This window comes from Schistocerca serialis, chromosome 11 (genome assembly GCF_023864345.2).
Source record: "Schistocerca serialis cubense isolate TAMUIC-IGC-003099 chromosome 11, iqSchSeri2.2, whole genome shotgun sequence".
Classification (NCBI taxonomy): domain Eukaryota; kingdom Metazoa; phylum Arthropoda; class Insecta; order Orthoptera; family Acrididae; genus Schistocerca; species Schistocerca serialis.
The window spans coordinates 198,063,629-198,088,033 of record NC_064648.1 but is presented as its reverse complement, the minus strand read 5'-3'; the positions used below and the strand labels follow the sequence as shown (position 1 = coordinate 198,088,033).

The window sequence follows — 24,405 nt, the reverse complement described above, 5'->3', positions numbered from 1 at the left end:
GTATGGAAGTGAAACATGAACGATAAATAGTTTGGACAAGAGGAGGATAGAAGCTTTCGAAATGTGGTGCTACAGAAGAATGCTGAAGATTATGAGGTGCATTCAAGTTCTAAGGCCTCCGATTTTTTTTCTCCGGACTGAAAAGAGATAGAAACATGCGCATTGTTTTAAAATGAGGCTGCGTTCATTGTCAATACGTGACAGAGATGGCAGCACCGTACGGCAGATGGAATTTTACCGCCAGCGGTGAGAATGAGAACTGTTTTAAATACTTAAAATGGCGACGTTTTCCTTACTTGAACAGCGTGCAATCATTCGTTTTCTGAATTTGCGTGGTGTGAAACCAATTGAAACTCATTGACAGTTGAAGGAGACATGTGGAGACGGAGTTATGGATGTGTCGAAAGTGCGCTCGTGGGTGCGACAGTTTAATGAAGGCAGAACATCGTGTGACAACAAACCGAAAAAAACCTCGGGCTCGCACAAACCGGTCTGACGACACGATCGAGAAAGTGGAGAGAATTGTTTTGGGGGATCGCCGAATGACTGTTGAACAGATCGCCTCCAGAGTTGGCATTTCTGTGGGTTCTGTGCACACAATCCTGCATGACGACCTGAAAATGCGGAAAGTGTCATCCAGGTGGGTGCCACGAATGCTGACAGACGACCACACGGCTGCCCATGTGGCACGTTGCCAAGCAATGTTGACGCGCAACGACAGCACGAATGGGACTTTCTTTTCGTCGGTTGTGACAATGGATGAGACGTGGATGCCATTTTTCAATCCAGAAACAAAGCGCCAGTCAGCTCAATGGAAGCACATAGATTCACCGCCACCAAAAAAATTTCGGGTAACCGCCAGTGCTGAAAAAATGATGGTGTCCACGTTCTGGGACAGCGAGGGCGTAATCCTTACCCGTTGCGTTCCAAAGGGCACTACAGTAACAGGTGCATCCTACGAAAATGTTTTGAAGAACAAATTCCTTCCTGCACTGCAACCAAAACGTCCGGGAAGGGCTGCGCGTGTGCCGTTTCACCGAGACAACGCACCCGCACATCGAGCTAACGTCACGCAACAGTTTCTTCGTGATAACAAATTTTAAGTGATTCCTCGTGCTCCCTACTCACCTGATCTGGCTCCTAGTGACTTTTGGCTTTTTGCAACAATGAAAGACACTCTCGGTGGCCGCACATTCACCAGCCGTGCTGCTATTGCCTCAGCGATTTTGCAGTGGTCAAAACAGACTCCTAAAGAAGCCTTCGCTGCTGCCATGGAATCATGGCGTCAGCGTTGTGAAAAATGTGTACGTCTGCAGGGCGATTACGTCGAGAAGTAACGCCAGTTTCATCGATTTCGGGTGAGTAGTTAATTAGAAAAAAAATCGGAGGCCTTAGAACTTGAATGCACCTTGTAGATGGGTAGATCACGTAACTAATGAGGAGGTATTGAATAGAATTGGGGAGGAGTTTGTGGCACAACTTGACTAGAAGAAGGGACCGGTTGGTAGGACATGTTCTGAGGCATTAAGGGATCACAAATTTAGCACTGGAGGGCAGCGTGGAGGGTAAAAATCGTAGAGGGAGACCAAGAGATAAATACACTAAGCAGATTCAGAAGGATGTAGGCTGCAGTAGGTACTGGGAGATGAAGAAGCTTGCACAGGATAGAGTAGCATGGAGAGCTGCATCAAACCAGTGTCAGGACTGAAGACAAGAACAACAACAACAACAACATTAAATAAAGTGAAACATGTTGTAGAAATGAAACACTGCTGTTTTTGCATTCAATCTGAGACTGGTTTGATGCTGCACTATACTGGGCAAGCCTTTTCATCTCCAAACTCTGCTGCAATCTACGTTCATTTGAACCTGTTTACTGTATTCGTCTCTTGGTCTCCTCCTACAATTTCTACTGCCCACACTGCCGTCCAATACTAAATTGGTGATCCCTTGATGTCTCAGAATGTGTCCTATCAACTGATCCTTTCTTTGAGCCATGTTTTGCCACAAACTTTTCTCCCTAATTCTGTTCAGTACCTCCTCATTAGTTACGTGATCTACTCATTTAATCTTCAGCATTCTTCTGTAGCACCACATTTCAAAAACCTCTATTCTCTTCTTGTCTGAAATGTTTGTCATCCATGTTTCCCTTCCCTACATGGCTACACTCCATACAAATACTTTCAGAAAAGACTTCCTGACACTTAAATCTATATTCAATGTTAACACATTTCTTTTCTTTAGAAATGCTTTTCTCGCCATTGCCAGTCTACATTTTATATCCTCTCTATTTCGACCAAATAGCAAAACTCATCTACTATTTTAAGTGTCTCATTTCCTGACCTAATTCCCTCCGTATCACCTGATTTAATTCAGCTACATTCCATTATCCTTTTTTAAACTTTAGTTGATGTTCATCTTATAACCTGTTTTCAAGACACTGTCCATTCCGTTCAACAGCTCTTCCAAGTCCTTTGCTGTCTCAGACTTAATTACAATGTCAACAGCAAATGTCAAAGTTTTTATTTCTTCTCTTTGAACTTAAATTCTTTTTCCAAAATTTTCTTTGGTTTCCTTTACTGCTTGCATAACATACAGATTGAATAACATTGGTGGTAGGGTACAACCCTGCCTCACTCCCTTCTCAACGACTGCTTCCTTTTTATGCCCCTGGACGCTTGTAACTATTACCTGGTTTCTCCACCAGTTCCATACAACCTTTTGCTCCCTGTATTCTATTCCTACTACCTTCAAATATTCAATGACTGTATTCCGGTCAAAACTGTCATAAGCTTTCTCCATATCTACAAAAGCTATAAATGTAAGTTTGCCTTTCTTCTTTAAACTATCTTCTAAGAGAAGTCATGTTGTCAGTATTTCACTGTGTGTTGTTATATTTCTCCGGAATTCAAAATGATCTTCCTTGATGTGAACTTCTACCAGTTTTCCCATTATTCTGTAAATAATTTGTATTTGTAATTTGCAACAAGACTTATTACACTGATAGTCCAATAATATTTGCACTTCTCAGCACATGATTTCTTTGAAATCGGAATTATTACAATCTTCTTGAACTCTGAGGGTATTTCACCTGTCTCGTACATCTTGTACACTAGGTGGAAGAGGTTTATCATGGCTGGCACTCCCAAGGCTATGAGTAGCTCTGACAGAATATTGTCTACCCCCAGGGCCTTATTTCGACTTAGATCTTTCAGAGCTTTGTCAAATGCTTCTCGCAGTATCATATCTCCCTTGTCATCCTCATCTATGTCCACTTCCATTTCTAAAATATTGCTTTCAAGTTCATCTCCCTTGTATAGACCCTCTATAAACTCCTTCCACTTTTCAGCTTTCCCTTCTTTGTTTAGGGATGGTTTGTCATCTCATCTCTTACTATTCATACAGCTGCTTGTCTTTTCTCCTGTAGGCAGTATTTATGTTTCTCCTAGTGAAATATGCTTCTAAATCCATACATTTGTCCTCTAACCATTCCTGCTGAGCAATTTTGCACTTTCTGTCAATCTCATTTTCTAAATGTTTGTATCCCCTTCCGCTCACTTCATTTGCTGCACTTTCAAATGTTCTCCTTTCATCCGTTACCCATAGATTTTTACTAGGCCTTCTCTCTTTACCTATTTGATCCCCTGCTGTCTTCACTATTTCATCTCTTAAAGCTACCCATTTGTCTTCTGCTATATTCCTTTTACCTGTTCTAGTCAACCGTTGGATAATGCTCCATCTGAAATTCTGAACCTCTGGTTCTTTTAATTCGTCCTGGTCCCATATCCTTAAAGTACTACCTTTTTCGAGTTTTCCTCAGTTTTTATCTACAGCTCCAATAAATTGTTGTCATGGTCCACACTTGCCCCTCAAAATGTCTTACAGAAATATGTTTAAAAAAATCTCCGTCTTAAAAGTCTCCAGGTCTCTTCCATGTATACAAGCTCTATCGAGGAAAAAAAAATAATTTTACTATTCACATTTAGGAGGTTACAATTACTTTTATTTAGTTATAACAATGAAATTCTACACGAACCTGGAATGCAACTGTGCTGTATCTTTGACATAAATTGTTGTCAAGAAAATTTTCTTTTATACAAAATGCTAATGAGAGAAAACATTGCAATATTTCATAATTTATGTCAAAAAATGTGTTTCATAAGATAGGTCCACTCCAAGCCAAAGTTCTCAGTGTTTTCAGTTTATGGGATTTGAAAAATATCACTGAAAACATTTGACTGAGACACCTATCAGAAAAACCGTCAAATTTCTCCAATGTAATGTCGAAAACTGTGGATTGCTTTTTGAGAGATGTTGGTGAACCCAACTCAAAACTCTCCCACACAAACTTCGCCTTTAACATATGGCTCTTGCCTCGGATTATTTTTGAAACTATGTTGTGACTGGAACAGCATAAATAATACAAATGGCTTTGAATAACACTTTCCTTTCGAATTACATTTTCAACATATACTTGCATTAATTCAGTAATAATCAGAATCAGAATCCAATCAGTAAAGGAATGTGATGCGAATGTGTATGTGAATGCTAATGCAAGAGTCTGCGTTGTTTCATCATTTATATATCAATTGTGAAAATTTCTTGTCATGTTATGAGGTATACTGACAGTGGAGTTATGCAATGTAAACAAAAGGTGATCATGTGTTTCTACATCTGAAAGATTACGTCTATTCAAATTTCATGCCAGTTGGATAAGAGTGGTGCGCTAATAGCACCACTATGAGGATGCAAATCCGATTTCCATTAAATAGATGCTGTAATAGTCATTGGCATTAGTTAATGATGAGATTGGGTGTGGCGAGTAGTTGTTATAGTTCAATTCTTTTATCTTGGCGGCTCGCGCATGCCCGCCTAGACGCGGGAGATTGCTGCGTTGCCAGTTGCACACAACGCACGCGCCAAGAGAAGCAGCGCCATAGTAAAGTGTAGTTCGCAAGCTTACGTTTAGGGGGGAGCGCGCAGTTCATGAAGTAAAGCCGCCACGGCCGCATTAACCCTTTCGCTGCTACAAAGACGTGCTCCCCGCATTCCGCGCTGTGCGCGATTTTGTCATCACTGCACTGCTCGCCTGTACAGACACACGGTGTTCCGACTGCTTTGACACACTTTATCATTCAATTTCATAAAAACTATTTGGACCAAAAATTTGATTTTTACACATCTTCTTGACTGATACCTTCCCCCTTAAAAGACTTAATTTTGTTTCAATGTTCAACGCAGTTATTGTGCAGCATTAGATGTCGTAAACCATTGCACGAAATTCGAAATTTTGAACAGTTTGCAGAGGTAAAAGTCCATTGAGTATACTTTCCGTATGGTCAATTTTAGTTTCCACAATGTTGAGAACGAAATGTGGACAAGATACCTAAATTTCATATAAAATTTACTGTATAACAAAATCTCATTTAATTTAAGTACCAGATTGTTGTCGTATGTAATACTGAGAAATATTCCGTCTTTCGCGACTGTAATAAAAGTTTTATTTATACCAGAGTCATTTCGCTTTTTTCTAAAACATTCTGATTAAGACAAAGTTGGTGAAGTACACAAAACTGAATTGTGGACGTAATAAAACATAGAAACTAAAATATATTGTCAGTGATGTGCAGTGCGCAAACAATTTGTGTTTGTCACAACGGTCAGCAAATACTTGCCAAAACATAGATCAGTTGACGAAAACATTGAATATGATGTTGCCAAAGAAGCGAAGCAAAGAATTGAATCAGACAATCAAGTAGTTCGGCAATGTATGAGCCGGAATTCTGTTCTAAATAATTCTTTTAATACTGTCACAAAAGAATGTATCTCAATATGAATAGTAAAACAGCAACTGCGGAAGAGAAGACATACAAACAAAACAGATAAAGTGAAGACTGTATGTGTGCTTTTCACTGGTTTTAATTGCTGTGAAAAGAAATATTGGAGGACAGAATTAGAAAAACCAAAAACTTATTATAATTACAATGAAGAGACAAAGCACTAGAAATTTCAAAAAAATTACATTAAAACTAATAAAATTCATGAAGTAAGACACTTTGATATTTTTTTTAAATAAAGAAAAAAATTAATCAATTAACATGGTTTGAATTCAGAACCTTAGGCTCAACGGCCAAACACCTTAACCATTACGCTAACGCAGCTCGTCATTCAACACAATACCTGGAGGACTCTAAAATAGCACGCAAAATACCGACAAAAACAGTTTGTATGACTATGAATTACTCACGTTTTGTCGAAGTACAGTAGGAAATAAACAATTACCGCTGTTCTTTATTGCGAAAAAGCAATGATACAAACATCTTTCCTTGCTATCACCTGAATTAGGAGGCTTATTGCTTGTTTGGTTTAATTAATTAATAGAATATGAAGCTATTGGTATAAAGAATGCTTTTTACAAACTTTCCATAAAAGAAAGTCTGCTATCAAGACATTGCTTTTGTTCAATTACTTTATCTATGACTGACCATTTCTAAAACTTACGACACTCGTCCGTGCTCTGCACTGCAGTCCAGCTCTGGCAACGTCGTTCTCTGTTCATTGGCTGACTGTGTTTTGTGACGTCAGATGCGCAGAACAAACCTAAACTCGGCCACCATCGTAAATGACGCGCACAGGGTGTCTACGTGGACAAGAAAAAAAAATTCCCGGATTTTTCCTGGATTTCCCGGTTAAAAACACAATTTCTCCCAGATGAAATTACATATAAAGCGGGTGAAAATACATCCGTCTTAAGTAACAGTATGCTTTCCCTCGGAGCTGTAAAACCTATCAGTCCTCTGAATCGTAAAGGTCTTTTACCGGCGGAGGACGTCCCAGTACTTTAGGAAACGAAATCCAGGAAAAACAATGCGTTTGGAAAGTTGTTTGATGCGAGACAATATGCACATAGTTTATTTTCGTATTGCGAAAGTATATACACAAATTCCACAAATTACAGCACGGTAGCTTCCGAAACTCTAAAATAGAGATTGCGTTGAGTGATGCACTTTTGTTAGCCAGTCATAGCTCATTACACGTGATCTCGCTAGCGAATGACGGCAGTTATTCAGAGCACGAGGCCTACGAGAAAGAGAGGCCGCGGCGCGTACGTTACGAACGTGGGCCGAGTTCGCTCCACTCAGCAAAGTGCTTTTCTACACTGGTTAACTCGTAAGTAAAATTGTATGAACGAACAAGAATTGCATCGTCTATTGGCATCCACTGTTATTAGTCCTACAATGATAGGAAGTCCATAGGCCTACTAACAGGCTCTAATTTGGCAATTAAAATTGTGCCAAAATGATTAACAGTTGCGTAGAAAAGTCAAGGTGTTCTGGCATGAAAAGACTTGTGACATTCCTCAATATCACATTATGCACATTTTTTTGAAGGTCAATTACACTTTTTGCCATCGATCGCATAATTTTTTATCTATGTAAGAACAACATTAAATATGAAAACTAACTTGAAGCTCGGTCTTTTTTTTAGCGCGTGTTACACGTTAAGTCATATCAAATACAAATGTGCCGGTAAAATTTTAAATAGTGGCATAAATGACTTATCTTCTGGGCCCGACATTTTTCAAATGGCTGATCCTCAAAGTGTTACGTTTTGAATGAGAGTTATAACGCCCTGTGATTTAAGAAATTCACTGCACATTCTCACACGTAACATAAATCATCTTGCGTGGAAATTTACTTTGTAAGTAACGCATCTCAAGCCACTATTCGTAATATTTTCCGGTGATCTGTTAGAAATGTATACAATTGTGACGTGATGCACATCGAATGCACATTAGTTGTCACGGACGTACTGCATAATCTTCGGCCTAAAGCCTTTGACACTTTTTGGTGTCGGCAAACTGGTCTGTGCATTGTGTAAATTACCCATTTCTATACAAATAAACTTTTATTTTGGTGTTATTGTCTGATTTATGTTTCATTGCTGCAGTATTGTTCAGCAGTACTGGACTGAAGTTCTTTGTCAGCGTATCAGATCTTACACGTCAAACCTACAAAACTTTAACTGAAATCTAAAACAATGAAAAATCCCCGAATTCTAAAAAATTCCCGGGTTTTTCCCGGATCTCCCGGATGTCCCGGGCCGTATACACCCTGGCGCACTATAGTCAGGAATGCCTTTAAAGTGATGAAGACCCCATTATCAACATCTCACCGAGTTCAAAAGAGATCACGTAATAGGAATACGAGAAGCTGGATGTTCCTTCTGTGATATTGCAGAAAGACTTGGCAGGAATGTAGCCACTGTACACGATTGCTGGCAGTGACGGTCACGAGAGTGTACAGTCGCAAGATGACAGTGCTTTGGATGGCCTCGCGCCAGTACTGAGAGGAGAGACCGCAGTGTTCGGCAAACGGGTCCGGCACATCGTGCGGCATCTGCAGCAGCAAACTGAGCAGCAGTTGGCCCCACAGTGACACAACAAACCATTATAAATTGGTTACTTTGAGGAAAGCTCTGAGACAGATGCCAGTGACACCAAACCCCCGGCATTTACGCCTTCAATGGTATCGAGTGACAGCACATTGGGGGGCAGGTTGGAGGACTGTTGTGTTTTATGATGAAAGCTGGTTCTGCCTTGGGGCCAATGGTGGCTGTATAATGCTTAGATGGAGGCCAGTGGAGAACGTGCAACCACCACGTCTGTGTGCTAGATATGCTCTACTTACACCAGGAATCACAGTCTGGGGTGTGATTTTGTATGAAAGCAGGAGCACTCTTGTCGTTACCTCACACACCGTGACTGAAAATTTATACATCAATATGCTGATTCAACCTGTCATGTGGCTGTACATGTATAACATTCCAAGGTGTGTTTTCTATCAGGATAAAGCTCTCACACACAAGACTGTTGTAACCGAACGTGCTCTGTAGAGTGTCAACACGTTGCCTCGACCTGCTCGATCACCGGATCTGTCTTAAATCGAGCACACGCAGAACGTCGTCGGATGACAACTCCGACGCCATCGACAAACGGCATTAGTCGTCCCTGTACTGACTCGACCGAGTGCAACGGGAATGGAAGTCCATCTCGTAACCTGACATCCGACACCTGCACAACACAATGTATGCATGTTTGCATTCTTGTATTCAATCTTCTGGTGGCAACACTGGTTATTGGTATTCCAGCATTTCACATCTGCAATGGTTATATTGCACTTACATTAACCTGTGACCCTGCAATGTTAATCACTTAAATTGTGTCACCTAGACAAATGTATTCCGAAAACGTCAATACTCTACAACAATTATTTTTGGTGTTGCGATTTTTTTTTCATCATTGTAGTTTGTATTATGTCTCTATAATTTGTTTTCTACTTGCTCTTACATAATCTCAGCTTCTGTGATTGAACATTACCTACTATTAATTATATGTACCTACAAAACCATAAAAATTACAACAAAATTCTTAAGCTTGAAGAAAGAGGCACCACGAACCTTCTTTCATGATTCTTAAATCGTGTATTAGTGATGATTAAATCATGCCATGTGCAAAATTCTATCAAGTAGGTTCCTCTTGTTTTCCTTTCCCCTAGTCCATATTCACCTACTATTTTTCCTTCACTTCTTTTTCCAACAACTGAATTCCATACCCCCATCACAATTAAATCTTCATCTGCTTTAAGTATCTGAATAATTTCTTTTATCTCGTCATACATTTCTGCAATCTCTTCAAGTGTGAGGATCCAGTTGGCATATAAAATTGTATTATTGTGGTGGATGTTGACTTTATACCGGTCCTGGCCACAATACTGCATGCGTTCACTATGACGGTCATGGTATCTTAACCGGAGTCAAATTTTCTTATTCATTATTAGACCTACTCTTGCATTACCCCTATTTGATGTTATATTTATAGCCCAGTATTCACCTGACCAGAAGTCCAGTTTTTTCGCCACTGAATTCACTAATTCCCACTATATCTAACATCAACATATTCTCTCCCCTTTTTATATTTTCCAACCTACCAGTCTCATTAAGGGATCTTACATTCCACACTCCATAGAATGTTTAGTTTTTGAACAACAGAAAATCTAGGATAGAATGTAACATAATTATGGAAAGGATAGTTGCTACTTACCATATAACTGAGGTGCTGAGTCGCAGAGGGGCACAGCAAAAAAAAAAAAAAAAAAATAAAAAAAAAAAAATTAAAAAAAAAAAAAATAAAAAAAATTACAAAATAAGCTTTCGGCTGATAAGGGGGAAAAAAAAAAAAATCACAAAATAAGCTTTCGGCCAATAAGGCCTTTGTCAAAAATAGATGACAGAAAGACATACATACATACAAACACACCCAAATGCAACTCACATGCACATGACCACAGGCAGTGTGGTTTCTGTTGCCTGAGACTGCAGTCGTGTGTGCGTGTTTGTGTGTGTGTGTGTGTGTGTGTGTGTGGAGGGGGGGGGGGGAGGGGGGCAAGGGGGAGGAGGTCTATTGTTGAAGAAGGCGTTATTGGCCAAAAGCTTTAATTGTGAGAGTGAGTCTTTTTGTTGTGTCTATCTGCGACTCAGCATCTCCGCTATATGGTGAGTAGCAACTTTCCTTTTCATAATATTGCTGAAGCCAGACTACCTGTCAACAATAGATGACACACACACACACACACACACACACACACACACACACACACACACACGCCAGCACAACTACTACACACATGACCACAGACTCTGGAGTAGTAGTCTGGTTTTAGCTATCAGACTGTGGTCATGTGTGTGTGTGTGTGTGTGTGTGTGTGTGTGTGTCATCTATTGTTGACAAATGCCTTGTCAGCTGAAAGCTTACTTTGTGGCAGGTTTTTTGTCGTGTCTATTGCGACTCAGTATCTCCACTACATGGCGAATGTTCAGTTTTGTTTTTCCTTATGACAGCATCCTCCTGAGTAGTCCCCTTATACAGTGGTAAAAGACAAAGTGACTCCCACATTATTTGGATTTGTATTCCAACACTTGTCCACTGAACAACACCTGTCACAAAAGCTCACAAATCCTGTAGTTTTGAGCATACAAAATTACAACATCCAGCCTTGTGATGCACATCACAGGAGCAAGATTACCTCTTTAGTGCAGCACAACAGCCCATTGTCACCCAGTCTAGAGCACGGGACCAACATATTAACAAAACTGCAGAAATTTGCCCAAACCGTGAAATGTGCGACACTTACCTGTTCGTACACGAGCTCGATGGGACAGCCGAGGTTGATGTCCAGGAAATCCAGGGAGATCTGTTCTTCCAACATCTGCGCACAGCGGGACATCACATGGGGGTTGTTTCCGCATATCTATAAAAAAATGTGCCATTAATTGCAAGAAACAGAAAATTACACTACTGGCCATTAAAATTGCTACACCACGAAGATGACTTACTACAGACGTGAAATTTAACTGACACGAAGAAGATCCTGTGATATGCAAATGATTAGCTTTTCAGAGCATTCACACAAGGCTGGTGCCGGTGGAGACACCTTCAACATGCTGATATGAGGAAAGTTTCCAACCGATTTCTCATACACAAACAGCAGTTGACTGGCGTTGCCTGGTGAAACGTTGCTCTGATGCCTCGTGTAAGGAGGAGAAATGCATACCATCAAGTTTTCGACTTTGATAAAGGTCGCATTGTAGCCTATCACGATTGTGGTTTATCATATCGCAATAGTAGAACATAGATTTGGTGGGTTCAGGAGGGTAATACGGAATGCCATGCTGGATCCCAACGGTCTCGTATCACTAGCAGTCGAGATGACAGGCATCTTACCCAAATGGCTGTAACAGATTGTCCAGCCACGTCTCGATCCCTGAGTCAACAGATGGAGACGTTTGCAAGACGACAACCATCTGCATGAACAGTTCGACAATGTTTGCAGCAGCAGGGACTATCAGCTCGGAGACCACGGCTGCGGTTACCGTTAACGCTGCATCACAGACAGGAGCACATGGAATGGTGTACGCAACGACGAACCTGGGTGCACGAATGGCAAAAGGTCATTTTTTCGGATGACTCCAGCTTCTGTTTACAGCATCCTGATGGTCGCATCCATGTTTGGTGACATCGCGGTGGACGCATATTGGAAGCGTGTATTCGTCATTGCCATACTGGCGTATCACCCAGCATGATGGCACGGAGTGCCATCAGTTACACGTCTCATTCACCTCTTGTTTGCATTGATGGGGCTTTGAACAGTGGACGTAATATTTCAGATGTGTTACGACCCGTGGCTCTACCCTTCATTCGATCCCTGCAATAATGCACGACCACATGTTGCAGGTCCTGTACAGGCCTTTCTGGATACAGAAAATGTTCGACCGCTGCCCCGGCCAGCACATTCTCTGGATCTTTCACCAATTGAAAACATCTGGTCAATGGTGGCCAAGCAACTGGCTCGTCACAATATGCCAGTCACTACTCTCGATGAACTGTGGTATCGTGTTGAAGCTGCATGGGCAGCTGTACCTGCACACGCCATCCAAGCTCTCTTTGACTCAATGCCCAGGCGTATCGAGGCCGTTATTACGGCCAGAGGTGGTTGTTCTGGGTACTGATTTCTAAGGATCTATGCACCCACATTGCGTGAAAATGTAGTCACGTGTCAGTTCTAGTATAATATATTTATCCAATGAATACCCGTTTATCATCTGCATTTCTTCTTGGTGTAGCAATATTAATGTGCCAGTAGTGTAATGTGTCATTTGAGCCAACACACACAACTATGTTCTGCGCAAATTAACTGAATATTAATACCACACATTTCTGTTATCCATTTTACCTTTTTTTCCCTTGTATAATACCTGTAACAGTTACACAATCATTTTACACACTAACTGCTCAAAAGTATCCTGATACCTACTAGAGGACATTAATATGGGGTGTGCCAACCCTTAGCCCTTATGACGGATTGGACTCTGCACGCACAGTGGCAGGTAACAATCTCCAAACCCAAAACTTTCCATTGGATTGTCAGGAGGTATAGCACGATGCATCACTCCAAATCACATATTTCCTGTCGCCCACTGTTCTTTATGACATCAAGCTTCACTTACCACCACCTACAAGTATGCGTGGCTTGTGAAGAGCTGCTTGACCACTCTACCCCATTCATTCTAACTCCCAATGTGACTAATACTTTCGAATTCACAAGCGATTCCTTCCAGTGATTTTGTTACAACCATCCTCCACAATGCTCAACAGTCCTTGTTCATTAGTACGTAAGGTCAACCTACTCTTGGTTTAGCACTGGTTGTTTTTTGAGTTTCCACTTCACAATGACATCACCACCAGTGGATTTGGGCAACTTTAGAGGGGTCAAAATTTCCCTGATGTATGAGGGCTGTTCACAAAGGAAGGCGACGTTTCAAATTGCGTGGTCAATGAACTTTCGATACATGTGTCCCAAACAAATGCTCACAGTTTCAAGTGTACAGCACATTTCATTTGTTTCTGACAGATAGAAAGGTTTGACGTGTTTTAGTGTGCTCAGAAATTTTCGATTATTATAAAAAACTGGAGCAAAGGATTTGTATCAAATTTTGTGTGAAAAATGGAATCAAGTGCTCTAAAGCGCTTTAAATGTTGACAGTGGCATATGGTGAGTCTGCTCTAAGTTACAAAAAAATAAATAATGTTATGAGTGGTATAAGCTCTTTCAGGATGGTTGAGAAGGTGGCAATGACGAACCTCACTCTGGACGCTCCAGCACATCAATGACGTTGAAGCTGTGAAGAAAATTGTCTTGGAAAATCTTTGAATTATCGTAAGAGAAGTTGCCGAGGATGTTGGCATATCAGTCGGCTTGTGTTGTCAATTTTTTCTGATGTTTTGGGCACGAGATGTGTGTCAGTGAAGCTTGTTCCAAAACTTCTATTTTGATCAGAAGAACCGTCGCACAAGCATGGCTCGGGGGCTCTCGAATGACGTCAGTGATGATCCTGATACACTCAAAAGGGTCATAACTGGTGACGAGACACGGGTTTACGGTTACGATGCCAAAACCGAGGCCCAATCGTCCCAATGCAAGCATCCCGGAGAGCCAAGACTAAAAAAAAAAAAGGCACGCGAAATTCAATCAAATGTCAAAGTTTTGCTCACTGTTTTTTCTAATTACTGTGGTGTAGTGCATCACGAATTTTTGCCCCAAGATTGTGCGATCAATAATGAGTATCACCTTGACGTTATGCGCCATTTGCTAGAAGAAATATGCGAAAAACGTCCGGAATAGTGTAAAGACAACTCATGGCTTTTGCAGCACGATAATGCATCTTCTCATTCATCGTTCCTTGTGAGAGATTTTTTGGCCAAAAACAATGCGACACTCGTGCCTCGGCCACTATATTCACTGGATTTGGCTCCCTGTGACTTTTTCCTGTTTCCAAAACTTGAAGAGACCTATGAAAGGACGAAGATTTTCAGCGATTGAGGAAATGAAAACTGCATCGCTGTTAAGTACTCGAGGCTGTACCAAAATGTGCTTACGAGAATTGCTTTGAGGATTGGAAGAAGCGTTGACACAAGTGTATTGCATCTGAGGGGGATTACTTTGAAGGGGACAACATGAATATTGATGAATAAATAAATATTTTTTCATGAAAATATGAAGTCACCTTACTTTTTGAACACCCCTCATCTACCGGTATGCTACTCAGGTGGCATCCAATGCCTCGTCCACATTCAACATCACTGCCCTCTCCTGTCCAACCCATTGTGCTGTTACTGCTTCTCCACAGAGATCACAGCACTCCCTGCATCCTTTTATACTTGTGGCTCCACTTCTCATGACATCTAGTGATCAACTCTGTATTACATAGGGGTATCCAGATACATTTGATCAGATAATTCAGGTACACTACTACATATGAATAGACACATTATAGAGAGTACGTGAAGGAACTTGCCACTCTTCTTGCAGCAGTGTACCGTAGGTCTCTAGAAGAGCGTAGCATTCCAAAAGATAGGAAAAGGGCACAGGTCATCCCCGTTTTCAAGAAGGGACGTCAAACAGCTGCGCAGAACTGTATCTTTAACATCAATAAGTTGTACAATTCTGGAACACGTATTATGTTCGAGTATAATGACTTTTCTGGAGACTAGAAATCTACTCTGTAGGAATCAGCACGGGTTTCGAAAAAGACGGTCGTGTGAAACCCAGCTTGCGCTATTCGTCCACGAGATTCAGAGGGCCATAGACACGGGTTCCCAGGTAGATGCCGTGTTTCTCGACTTCCGCAAGGTGTTCGATACAGTTCCCCATGGTGGTTTGACGAACAAAGTAAGAACATATGGACTATCAGACCAATTGTGTGATTGGATTGAACAGTTCCTAGATAACAGAACGCAGCATGTCATTCTCAATGGAGAGAAGTCTTCCGAAGTAAGAGTGATTTCACGTGTGCCGCAGGAGTGTGTCGTAGGACTGTTGCTGTTCACAATATATATAAATGACGTTGTGGATAACATCGGAATTTCACTGAGGCTTTTTGTGGATGATGGTGTAGTATACTGAGAGATTTTAACAATGGAAAATTGTACTGAAATGCAAGAGGATCTGCAATGAATTGACACATGGTTTGACGCACGTTGCAGGGAATGGCAATTGAATCTCAGTGTAGACAAGTATAATGTGCTGCAAACATATAGAAAGAAAGATCCTTTATCATTTAGCTACAATATAGCAGGTCAGCAACTGGAAGCAGTTAATTCCATAAATTATCTGGGAGTAGGCATTAGAAGCGATTTAAAATGGAGTGACCATATAAAATTAATCGTCAGTAAAGCAGTGCCAGACTGAGATTCATTGTAAGAATCCTAAGGAAATGCAATCCAAAAACAAAGGAAGTAGGTTACAGTACGCTTGTTCGCCCACTGCTCAAATACTGCTCACCAATGTGGGATCCGTACCAGATAGGGTTGATAGAAGAGATAGAGAAGATCCAACGGAGAGCAGCGCGCTTCGTTACAGGATCATTTAGTAATCGCGAAAGCGTTACGGAGATGATAGATAAACTCCAGTGGAAGACTCTGCAGGAGAGACGCTCAGTACCTCGGTACAGGCTTTTGTTGAAGTTTCGAGAACATACCTTCACCGAGGAGTCAAGCAGTATATTGCTCCCTCCCAAGTATATCTTGCGAAGAGACCATGAGGATAAAATCAGAGAGATTAGAGCCCACAGAGGGGCATACCGACAATATTTCTTTCCATGAACAGTACGAGACTGGAAAAGAAGGGAGAACTGATAGAGGAACTCAAAGTACCCTCTGCCACACACCGTCAAGTGGCTTGCGGAGTATGGACGTAGATGTAGATTACAGAAGTAACTTACACCAAGGAAAAAAAAACTATAGCGCTTAATCAGGGATTTAGACAAGAACATATATATAAACAGTATTATTATGTATATGGATGAAATAATCCAGGAATGGTAGTAAAAATCCATCTGATGGGAGGGAGGCAAAACCCTTAGAAAAAGACGACGATGGGAACATTATTACTTGCAGATAACTAGATACTAATGTCAAAGTAACAATGATTTACAAATATCCATATACAAATGTGAAAACATTTTCACAGATTGGAAAAGGAAGATTTCGGCAAATTAAAACAAACAAAATTGTTGCAAATTGTAAAATCTGCAATTGATAATAAAATAATACAACAGGTAAAAGACTCTATATATATGCAGAGCATTTGGAAAGTCATCATGCACTGGACTACGGGCGAAAATTGAGTCAGAAGTTTAACACAAAGCTGGCAGAATGCAAGTTGGCAGAAAGTTTTCCTCACTGATACATGATTGTTTTTTAATTCATTCTACTGTTCTGTAATGTTTAACTGTTCAGTTCAATTGACGGAAGATAGTGAAGCCAGGTTTTGTGCTTAGAAGTGAAATTTGTTTAAAAATGACCGTGCTTTCAACTGTTTTGAAGGTTACAAATACACATATTTAATGCAGAAGCCATTTGCTGAAAAATTCCTGGGAAAAGCTGAAACTAATCGTAATGTGGTTTGTTGACTTAACTGAAAAATTTAGACAGATAGGGACGGTGTGAGATGCTGAATGAACTGGTAGACCATCTAAACTACATAAACAGAAGTAGTTGTTTTTTTTTCTGAGTCTATGCAAAACAGCCCAGCAAAATCATTGTGCAAGTTGGCACAAGAAACAGATACTGGGAGTGCAGCTGTGCATAAAGTGTTAGGCAAACACTGAAATTGCTCCCGTATAAAGTGACAGCTGTGCACAAACTGAAGGATGAGGATCATGATAAGTGAATCCGTTAATGTTATTGCAAATGATTTACATCTTTCATTGAGAGGAATACCATTCATATTCTGGATATCACCTTCTACACAGACAAGGCCTACTTCAAACTCTCCGGTCACGTTAAAACACAAAATACATGATTATGATCAATGGAGAAGCCACAAGCTCCGCTTGAAAAGCCATTGCACAATCAAAACCTGCAAGTGTTGGTAGCAATATCCAGATGAAGCATCACTGGACCTTTACTTTTTGAAGAAACTGTAAACAGTAATGAAAGTTATTGTTTAACATGCACACACCAGTATATACCACTGGTGGCTCACACTAAATCCTTCCATCGGGCGAGGTGTACCACCAGTGGCTCATGCTAGACTCTACCAATTGTATATGAAGACAGTAACTGTTCTCAAAAGAACAGATACCATTGATCACCGTGCAGCTTCTCTAGAATAAATGATAATTAATTGAAACCCTCAGCTGCCGACAGGTGTTGTTGACATACCTCGACGGGGACAGCTGAAAACGTGTGCCCCGACAGGGACTCGAACCTGGGATCCCCTGCTTACAGGAATCACTGAGCCACCGAGGTCACAGATGAATAGTGCGACTGCAGGGATTTATCCCTTGCACGCTTCCCGTGAGACCCACATTCTCAACTGCCCACAATCTACATATGTAATGTTTCTAATAGATACTTTGCCCATCCACCTATACAGATAAGTCGTCACCTGACTCAGCAAAAATCTGTCTTCGATGCCAAGCTATGACGATCTAACATCAAAATTATGGTAGAGTAAAAGTTGGGAACCATACTGAAAAATGCTCCTATTATGAAGGTTTTGATACAGGTGGTGCACATTCATTGCATTATTGTCACTTTCATCACTACTTTGAGAACTAGACACACTTTCAACTCTGTCTTGCAGTTTTTCACCATCTGAATCACTGAGAGAGAAATTATTTGCTTCAGTATTACTGTTGAAACACTATCAACAAGCTGTTGTAGATCCTCCTCACAGTCATCACTACAAACTGCTCTTTTCGCTGTGTCGGTCATTTAAAAATTGGCTACCATGTGGCAGACATATCCCTGTCTTCATTTTAGAAGACATTTGCAAGATATGCGTGTCATACAATTTAAATGCTACCGCCACTTTCTCATTTGGTGCGATCAGGTTATGGCTGAGGTATGGGCATTTTCGTGAACTTGAGACGTAACAGACACAGTGTTAATCATAAATTGCTTCATTCAAAAAGAGTCACTTTTAATCATAGTATGGATATTGATTCCCTTATAACGAAACTTAGCAATGAGGGGACACATTTCACACAGGCATACAGTTACGTAGGTTATTACAGTGATATACGTATTTACTCGAATCTAAGCCGCATCTGAAAAACGAGACTCGAAATCAAGGAAAAAAAAATTTACCGAATCTAAGCCGCGCCTGAAATTTGAGACTCGAAATTCAAGGGGAGAGAAAAGTTTTAGGCCGCACCTCCAAATCGAAACAAAGTTGGTCCATTGTAATATGAGACACAATTTAGGTCGAATGAATGACGATACAGTTACAATAGTTTGGTTCTAGTCGTAAGGTTCGCAGTTAAGCTTAACCAGGTAGACATTGCTATGCGTCCGATGCTCCGTCCGTATTTATATGTACCCTTCCTTTTTCACGTGCTTCGTCTGCTTTGAATCAATTGCGTATTTTTCTTTGATGTGATAAGTGCCGTTCTCTTTGTTATAGGTGTTTACGTCAGTCTAAGCTGAAAATGCATTATTGTACTGCGTCATGCATTGTTTGTCGCATTCTGATAGTGTGTGTTTACGACGTGTCGCCGTTCGCGGCATGGCTCGCTTTTGTGCGCGCTACCGCCGCTTACAATAAAAAAAAAAAAAAAAAAAAAAAAAAAGAGAGGAATTGTCTCATTAACAAAACAGTGGCAAGAGACTGCTATTTGTTGTTACTTACACTGCTGCTTTCTTTGATAATGATCAACAAGAACCAAATAATAGACTGCGTGTGATAGAAGATGTTCTGAATGAGAGTTTAGCTAAAATTTTTCTCCGTTTGAAAATCTTTGCAGATGCCTCTTTTGTACATTACATTCTGAACAGAAATTAGAGTAATCTTAGATTTAAAAATCTAGTTAATTGCTGTGCTTCATTTCTGACTGTATCACTATCAGGCATAAGAATAATACGAATATAACAGCCCAAGTGGGTCGCATCATACAGCCTCGCAGGCGCTCAGTGCCAACGCGGCACTATGCTTTCGATTTTTTTCAAATTGTTGCATCCTTGAGCCCCCGTTCACCAGATGTACGTCTAGCGATTGGTAGCTGACGCTATAGATCATATTTTATTAATAATTATAGTACAAGGTTACATCACCAGTTAAAGTTACATTCTCGGCAAGTACACCAAATCCTTTAATCCGTACATGTATTTTTTCATCATTACTAACTTTACATATGTATATTCTTCCGTGTTTGCTGTTGTCTCACACTAGTTTCGTAGGATTTAAATGTGAGAGCAGCAAACACGAAAGAATACATGGCAAAATGTTTATATTCTTACTATTCTTATGGTGAAGAGAATACTGCATGTGATTCACAATTCATAAAAGTTCTTATTAGCAATGATCTCTTCTCACAGGTAGGAAAAAATTCAGAACATACAGTTGGCCATATTGACAAACATCCCAAACAGTCTTGCCAGTCGGATTTTTGCAGTACATTGGAATGCTGCTACATTTGAAGATGAACAATACGGAATTTGTATTTACTTCGTTGGATAATGTACGAAAATGCAGTGGTCGAAACTCGGAGTGGAGAAAAAAAGCTCATCTTCCACTTTTTTTTTTTTTTAATTTATTTACTGACGCAGAGGTTTTAGCGCCAGTATTTATCTTTGTGCCTGCAAAGCATGCCTGTGTAGCACTACATATATTCGTCGGCTGAAGTTAGTTGTGGCGGCAACTACCAACATTTTTCAAGATTTCCGCTTACTTTGCACTCGATTCTAAGCCGCAGACGGTTTTCTGGATTACAAAAACCAGAAAAAAAGTGCAGCTTGGATTCGAGTAAATACAGTATCTATTTGGGAAGTAAGTTTCCCAGTAATACTGCCTGCAAACAGTCCAATGGCAAATCAACACAACAGCAAACAACAGGTCAAAAGTCTTACTGACCCAATTAACAGTTTATAATATCATCAAACAGCTGGGAAATTTAGAATCATTAGATTTATTTTTCCAGCTACAAGAGTGAAACGAGAACGCGAGCTCCCCTGCCGACTCACCTGCACGCCGAAGATGTCCTCGGAGCGGTGGCGCTTGGTGAGCGCCCACTCCTGCACGGCCCCCTGCAGCAGGCTCGAAGCCATCGCCATCTCGCCACACGTCACGTCCGCACCCATCTCCTTGCACACCCTGCGGAACGGCAGGTTCCCCACCGTCGTCAGTGGTGACAGGTACAGCTTGTCGTGCCAGTCGATCTGTGGCCACAACGGGCAAAGACATTTAATAATTCTATAAAATTACAGAGAGAGAGAGAGAGAGAGAGAGAGAGAGAGAGAGAGACTGGCCCGTACAGCAAGCTCCCAACTATGCGGGTACAAACTATATGGCTTGCAGATGAACTGTTCTCAAAAGAATTTATGCTCCGGGCAGCCACAGCTGTCAAAATCCTTATCAATGAAAAACCACAACTGCTGTCAAATTATCATTTATTGAAATGGCTGGTTTCACAGCTTCTAACTGCATCATCAGGTTTACATCTGATGAGGGAACATCACAAGTGTCATAATCTGATTTTCAGATACCTCATTCAGTGGAAGAGGGGTCAAAATAAGTGAACACACGTCTCTGGTTACCTGTAGTTACTCCACCATTTCTGAGAAAATGACTGTCAAAGTTGTCGAAAGACCGGTGTCTTTTTAAAGAGCAATGAGCCCGACTGAAGTTGGAGTTCAGCGGGTAGCGTTGCGATTTCACCTTTCTGGACCCTGTGTTTGGAAACCAATTATTGTTTTTATTTGATTTTACTGCTTTCATCTCCACATGTTTGTAGAAGGTTAGTACAAGAATGTTTCTTATCAAGTTACGGCACACATAATAAAAATCGTAAAATTACAACTGGGTTTCATAATAAATGGCATAACATTTATTATACATGTGTGTGTATGGTATTTTCAGGATGTTGCAGCATTACATTCCTGCGAACAAGAAGAAAACGAAGTCTTCCATTGTCGCAATGGAGACGACGTCAAGCAAAACCACAGGTAACAAAGAATACTATCAAACTTCATAAATTAATTCATATTTAATCCAACCAGAACAGTACACAGTAAGTATATTTTCATTTAGGATACAAATTTTTGGCTGTGATGGCATAGACGACTGAAATTTCGACGAGTGTTTACATAGTGATGCCGGTTTACTGGAATTTAGGCAGCTGAGTGATGCAGATTGTGGTGGTACATGTCACTATTCAATGTAGCAACATGTCCCACTTTCTTTGTACCAATGAAAGACAGTTATGTAGAAACCTAAGTTTACAGTAATAGTGGTAGAGGAAAGACTGCATGCCTAGCACCGATTACTGTATTTAACACGGAATGAACGACAACTTGTGAAAGCCCATTATAGAGACAGTCATCTTCAAAAGCAGTGCATATTTCTGTAAATGACTGTGAAATTAAATTAAAGCTTTTTTAATACAACACAATGAGCAGAAGGAATGTTGCTATTAGTCAGATTGTGATCATCATTAAGGCAGTGACACAGCACACTTTTCCACACTTCCAAACACTGCAAACTTGTAATACAGCTGGCTGCGACCCAATATTCTGACAATGAAAATCTTGCTTACTCTGCTAATGCTATGTTCCATGAGCAATAACTTTGCATATAGTCTGTGTTTTCTGCTTTGTTCCAAAGCTGATGAGTAGGAATACAAAGCACTTTCTGCAAAAATCTGTATGAGAATCAATGTTAAAGATCATAACACCGTCAAAGAAAACTTAAAGTGCGTGAAATGTTGTACAAGGGAATCATTAAGAGTTATGGGGACTGTTAAATAGAGAAGGATTTTGAAAAAAGTGAATACATGAGTTTGTAGCTTGTTGGTAGTAATCATAATCTTCCATTATCACAGCATATTCCTGCAGAATTACAAGTGGCACCGCACAGCTGGACCACAACTTCGAGGAGCGACGTGAGTGCAGAAAGAGAAGACTTAAGGGTGTTTCAAAAATGACCGGTATATTTGAAACGGCAATAAAAACTAAACAAGCAGCAATAGAAATACACCGTTTGTAGCAATATGCTTGGGACAACAGTACATTTTCAGGCAGACAAACTTTCGAAATTACAGTAGTTACAATTAACAACAACAGATGGCGCTGCGGTCTGGGAAACTCTATAGTACGATATTTTCCACATATCCACCACGCGTAGCAATAATATGGCGTAGTCTCTGAATGAAATTACCCGAAACCTTTGACAATGTGTCTGGCAGAATGGCTTCACATGCAGATGAGATGTACTGCCTCAGCTGTTCAATTGTTTCTGGATTCTGGCGGTACACCTGGTCTTTCAAGTGTCCCCACAGAAAGAAGTCCCAGGGGTTCATGTCTGGCGAATAGGGAGGCCAATCCACGCCGCCTCCTGTATGTTTCGGATAGCCCAAAGCAATCACACGATAATCGAAATATTCATTCAGAAAATTAAAGACGTCGGCCATGCGATGTGGGCGGGCACCCTCTTGCATAAACCACGAGGTGTTCGCAGTGTCGTCTAAGGCAATTTGTACCGCCACAAATTCACGAAGAATGTCCAGATAGCGTGATGCAGTAATCGTTTCGGATCTGAAAAATGGGCCAATGATTCCTTTGGAAGAAATGGCGGCCCAGACCAGTACTTTTTGAAGATGCAGGGACGATGTGACTGCAACATGGGGCTTTTCGGTTCCCCGTATGCGCCAGTTCTGTTTATTGACGAAGCCGTCCAGGTAAAAATAAGCTTCGTCAGTAAACCAAATGCTGCCCACATGCATATCACCGTCATCAATCCTGTGCACTATATCGTTAGCGAATGTCTCTCGTGCAGCAATGGTAGCGGCGCTGAGGTGTAAACTCTGGCGCATGAGACGATACGTGGGCGTTGGCGTCATTTGGACCGCAGCTGCAACACGGCGAACGGAAACCCGAGGCCGCTGTTGGATCACCTGCTGCACTAGCTGCGCGTTGCCCTCTGTGGTTGCCGTACGCGGTCGCCCTACCTTTCCAGCATGTTCATCCGTCACGTTCCCAGTCCGTTGAAATTTTTCAAACAGATCCTTTATTGTATCGCTTTTCGGTCCTTTGGTTACATTAAACCTCCGTTGAAAACTTCGTCTTGTTGCAACAACACTGTGTTCTAGGCGGTGGAATTCCAACACCAAAAAATCCTCTGTTCTAAGGAATAAACAATGTTGTCTACAGCACACTTGCACATTGTGCACAGCACACGCTTACAGCAGAAAGATGACGTACAGAATGGCGCACCCACAGACTGCGTTGTCTTCTATATCTTTCACATCACTTGCAGCGCCATCTGTTGTTGAAAACTGTAACTACTGTAATTTCGAAAGTTTGTCTGCCTGAAAATGTACTGTTGTCCCAAGCATATTGCAACAAACGGTGTATTTCTATCACTGCTCGTTTAGTTTTTATTGCCGTTTCAAATATACCGGTTATTTTTGAAACACCCTGTACAAACACACAGCTGGCGGATCACATTCATGGAAGTGGTACCCTGGTTAAGTACTCTCCAGCAGCAAATACTAGCAGTAACATTTCAAGATATAGTGAACATTATGTTTGGTGGAGGAAGAGAGCAATCATGGAACCCATTCGTGCACACTGTCAGTGAAATGTGTTAACCTATTATTAAAGTATGTGGGACAAAGCCTGTTCAACTACATTGATGTTTTCAATCTTCAACAACTGAAAACCACGGTCAGGAAAAACGTGAATGAAAAACAGAAATAGAAAAAACTGGACGATTGGGCACTGGAAGTGGAGTGGTATGAAATAGTGTGTGTTTGAGTACAATTGTGGAAAGAAGCTGTCTGTTGCTG

The 24,405-nt window shown here is 40.9% G+C and overlaps 1 protein-coding gene across 1 annotated transcript in view; it reads right to left on the bottom strand.

The window, feature by feature from the left end:
- Positions 1–24,405, bottom strand: part of LOC126427309 (tRNA-dihydrouridine(47) synthase [NAD(P)(+)]-like) — a 237,196-nt gene that overhangs the window by 91,428 nt on the left and 121,363 nt on the right. The window contains exons 6-7 of the mRNA XM_050089613.1: positions 20,585–20,779; positions 11,193–11,309 (exon numbers count right to left, since the gene is read on the bottom strand). Coding sequence (XP_049945570.1) covers positions 11,193–11,309; positions 20,585–20,779 — 312 coding nt within the window. The remainder of the gene's footprint in view (positions 1–11,192; positions 11,310–20,584; positions 20,780–24,405) is intronic.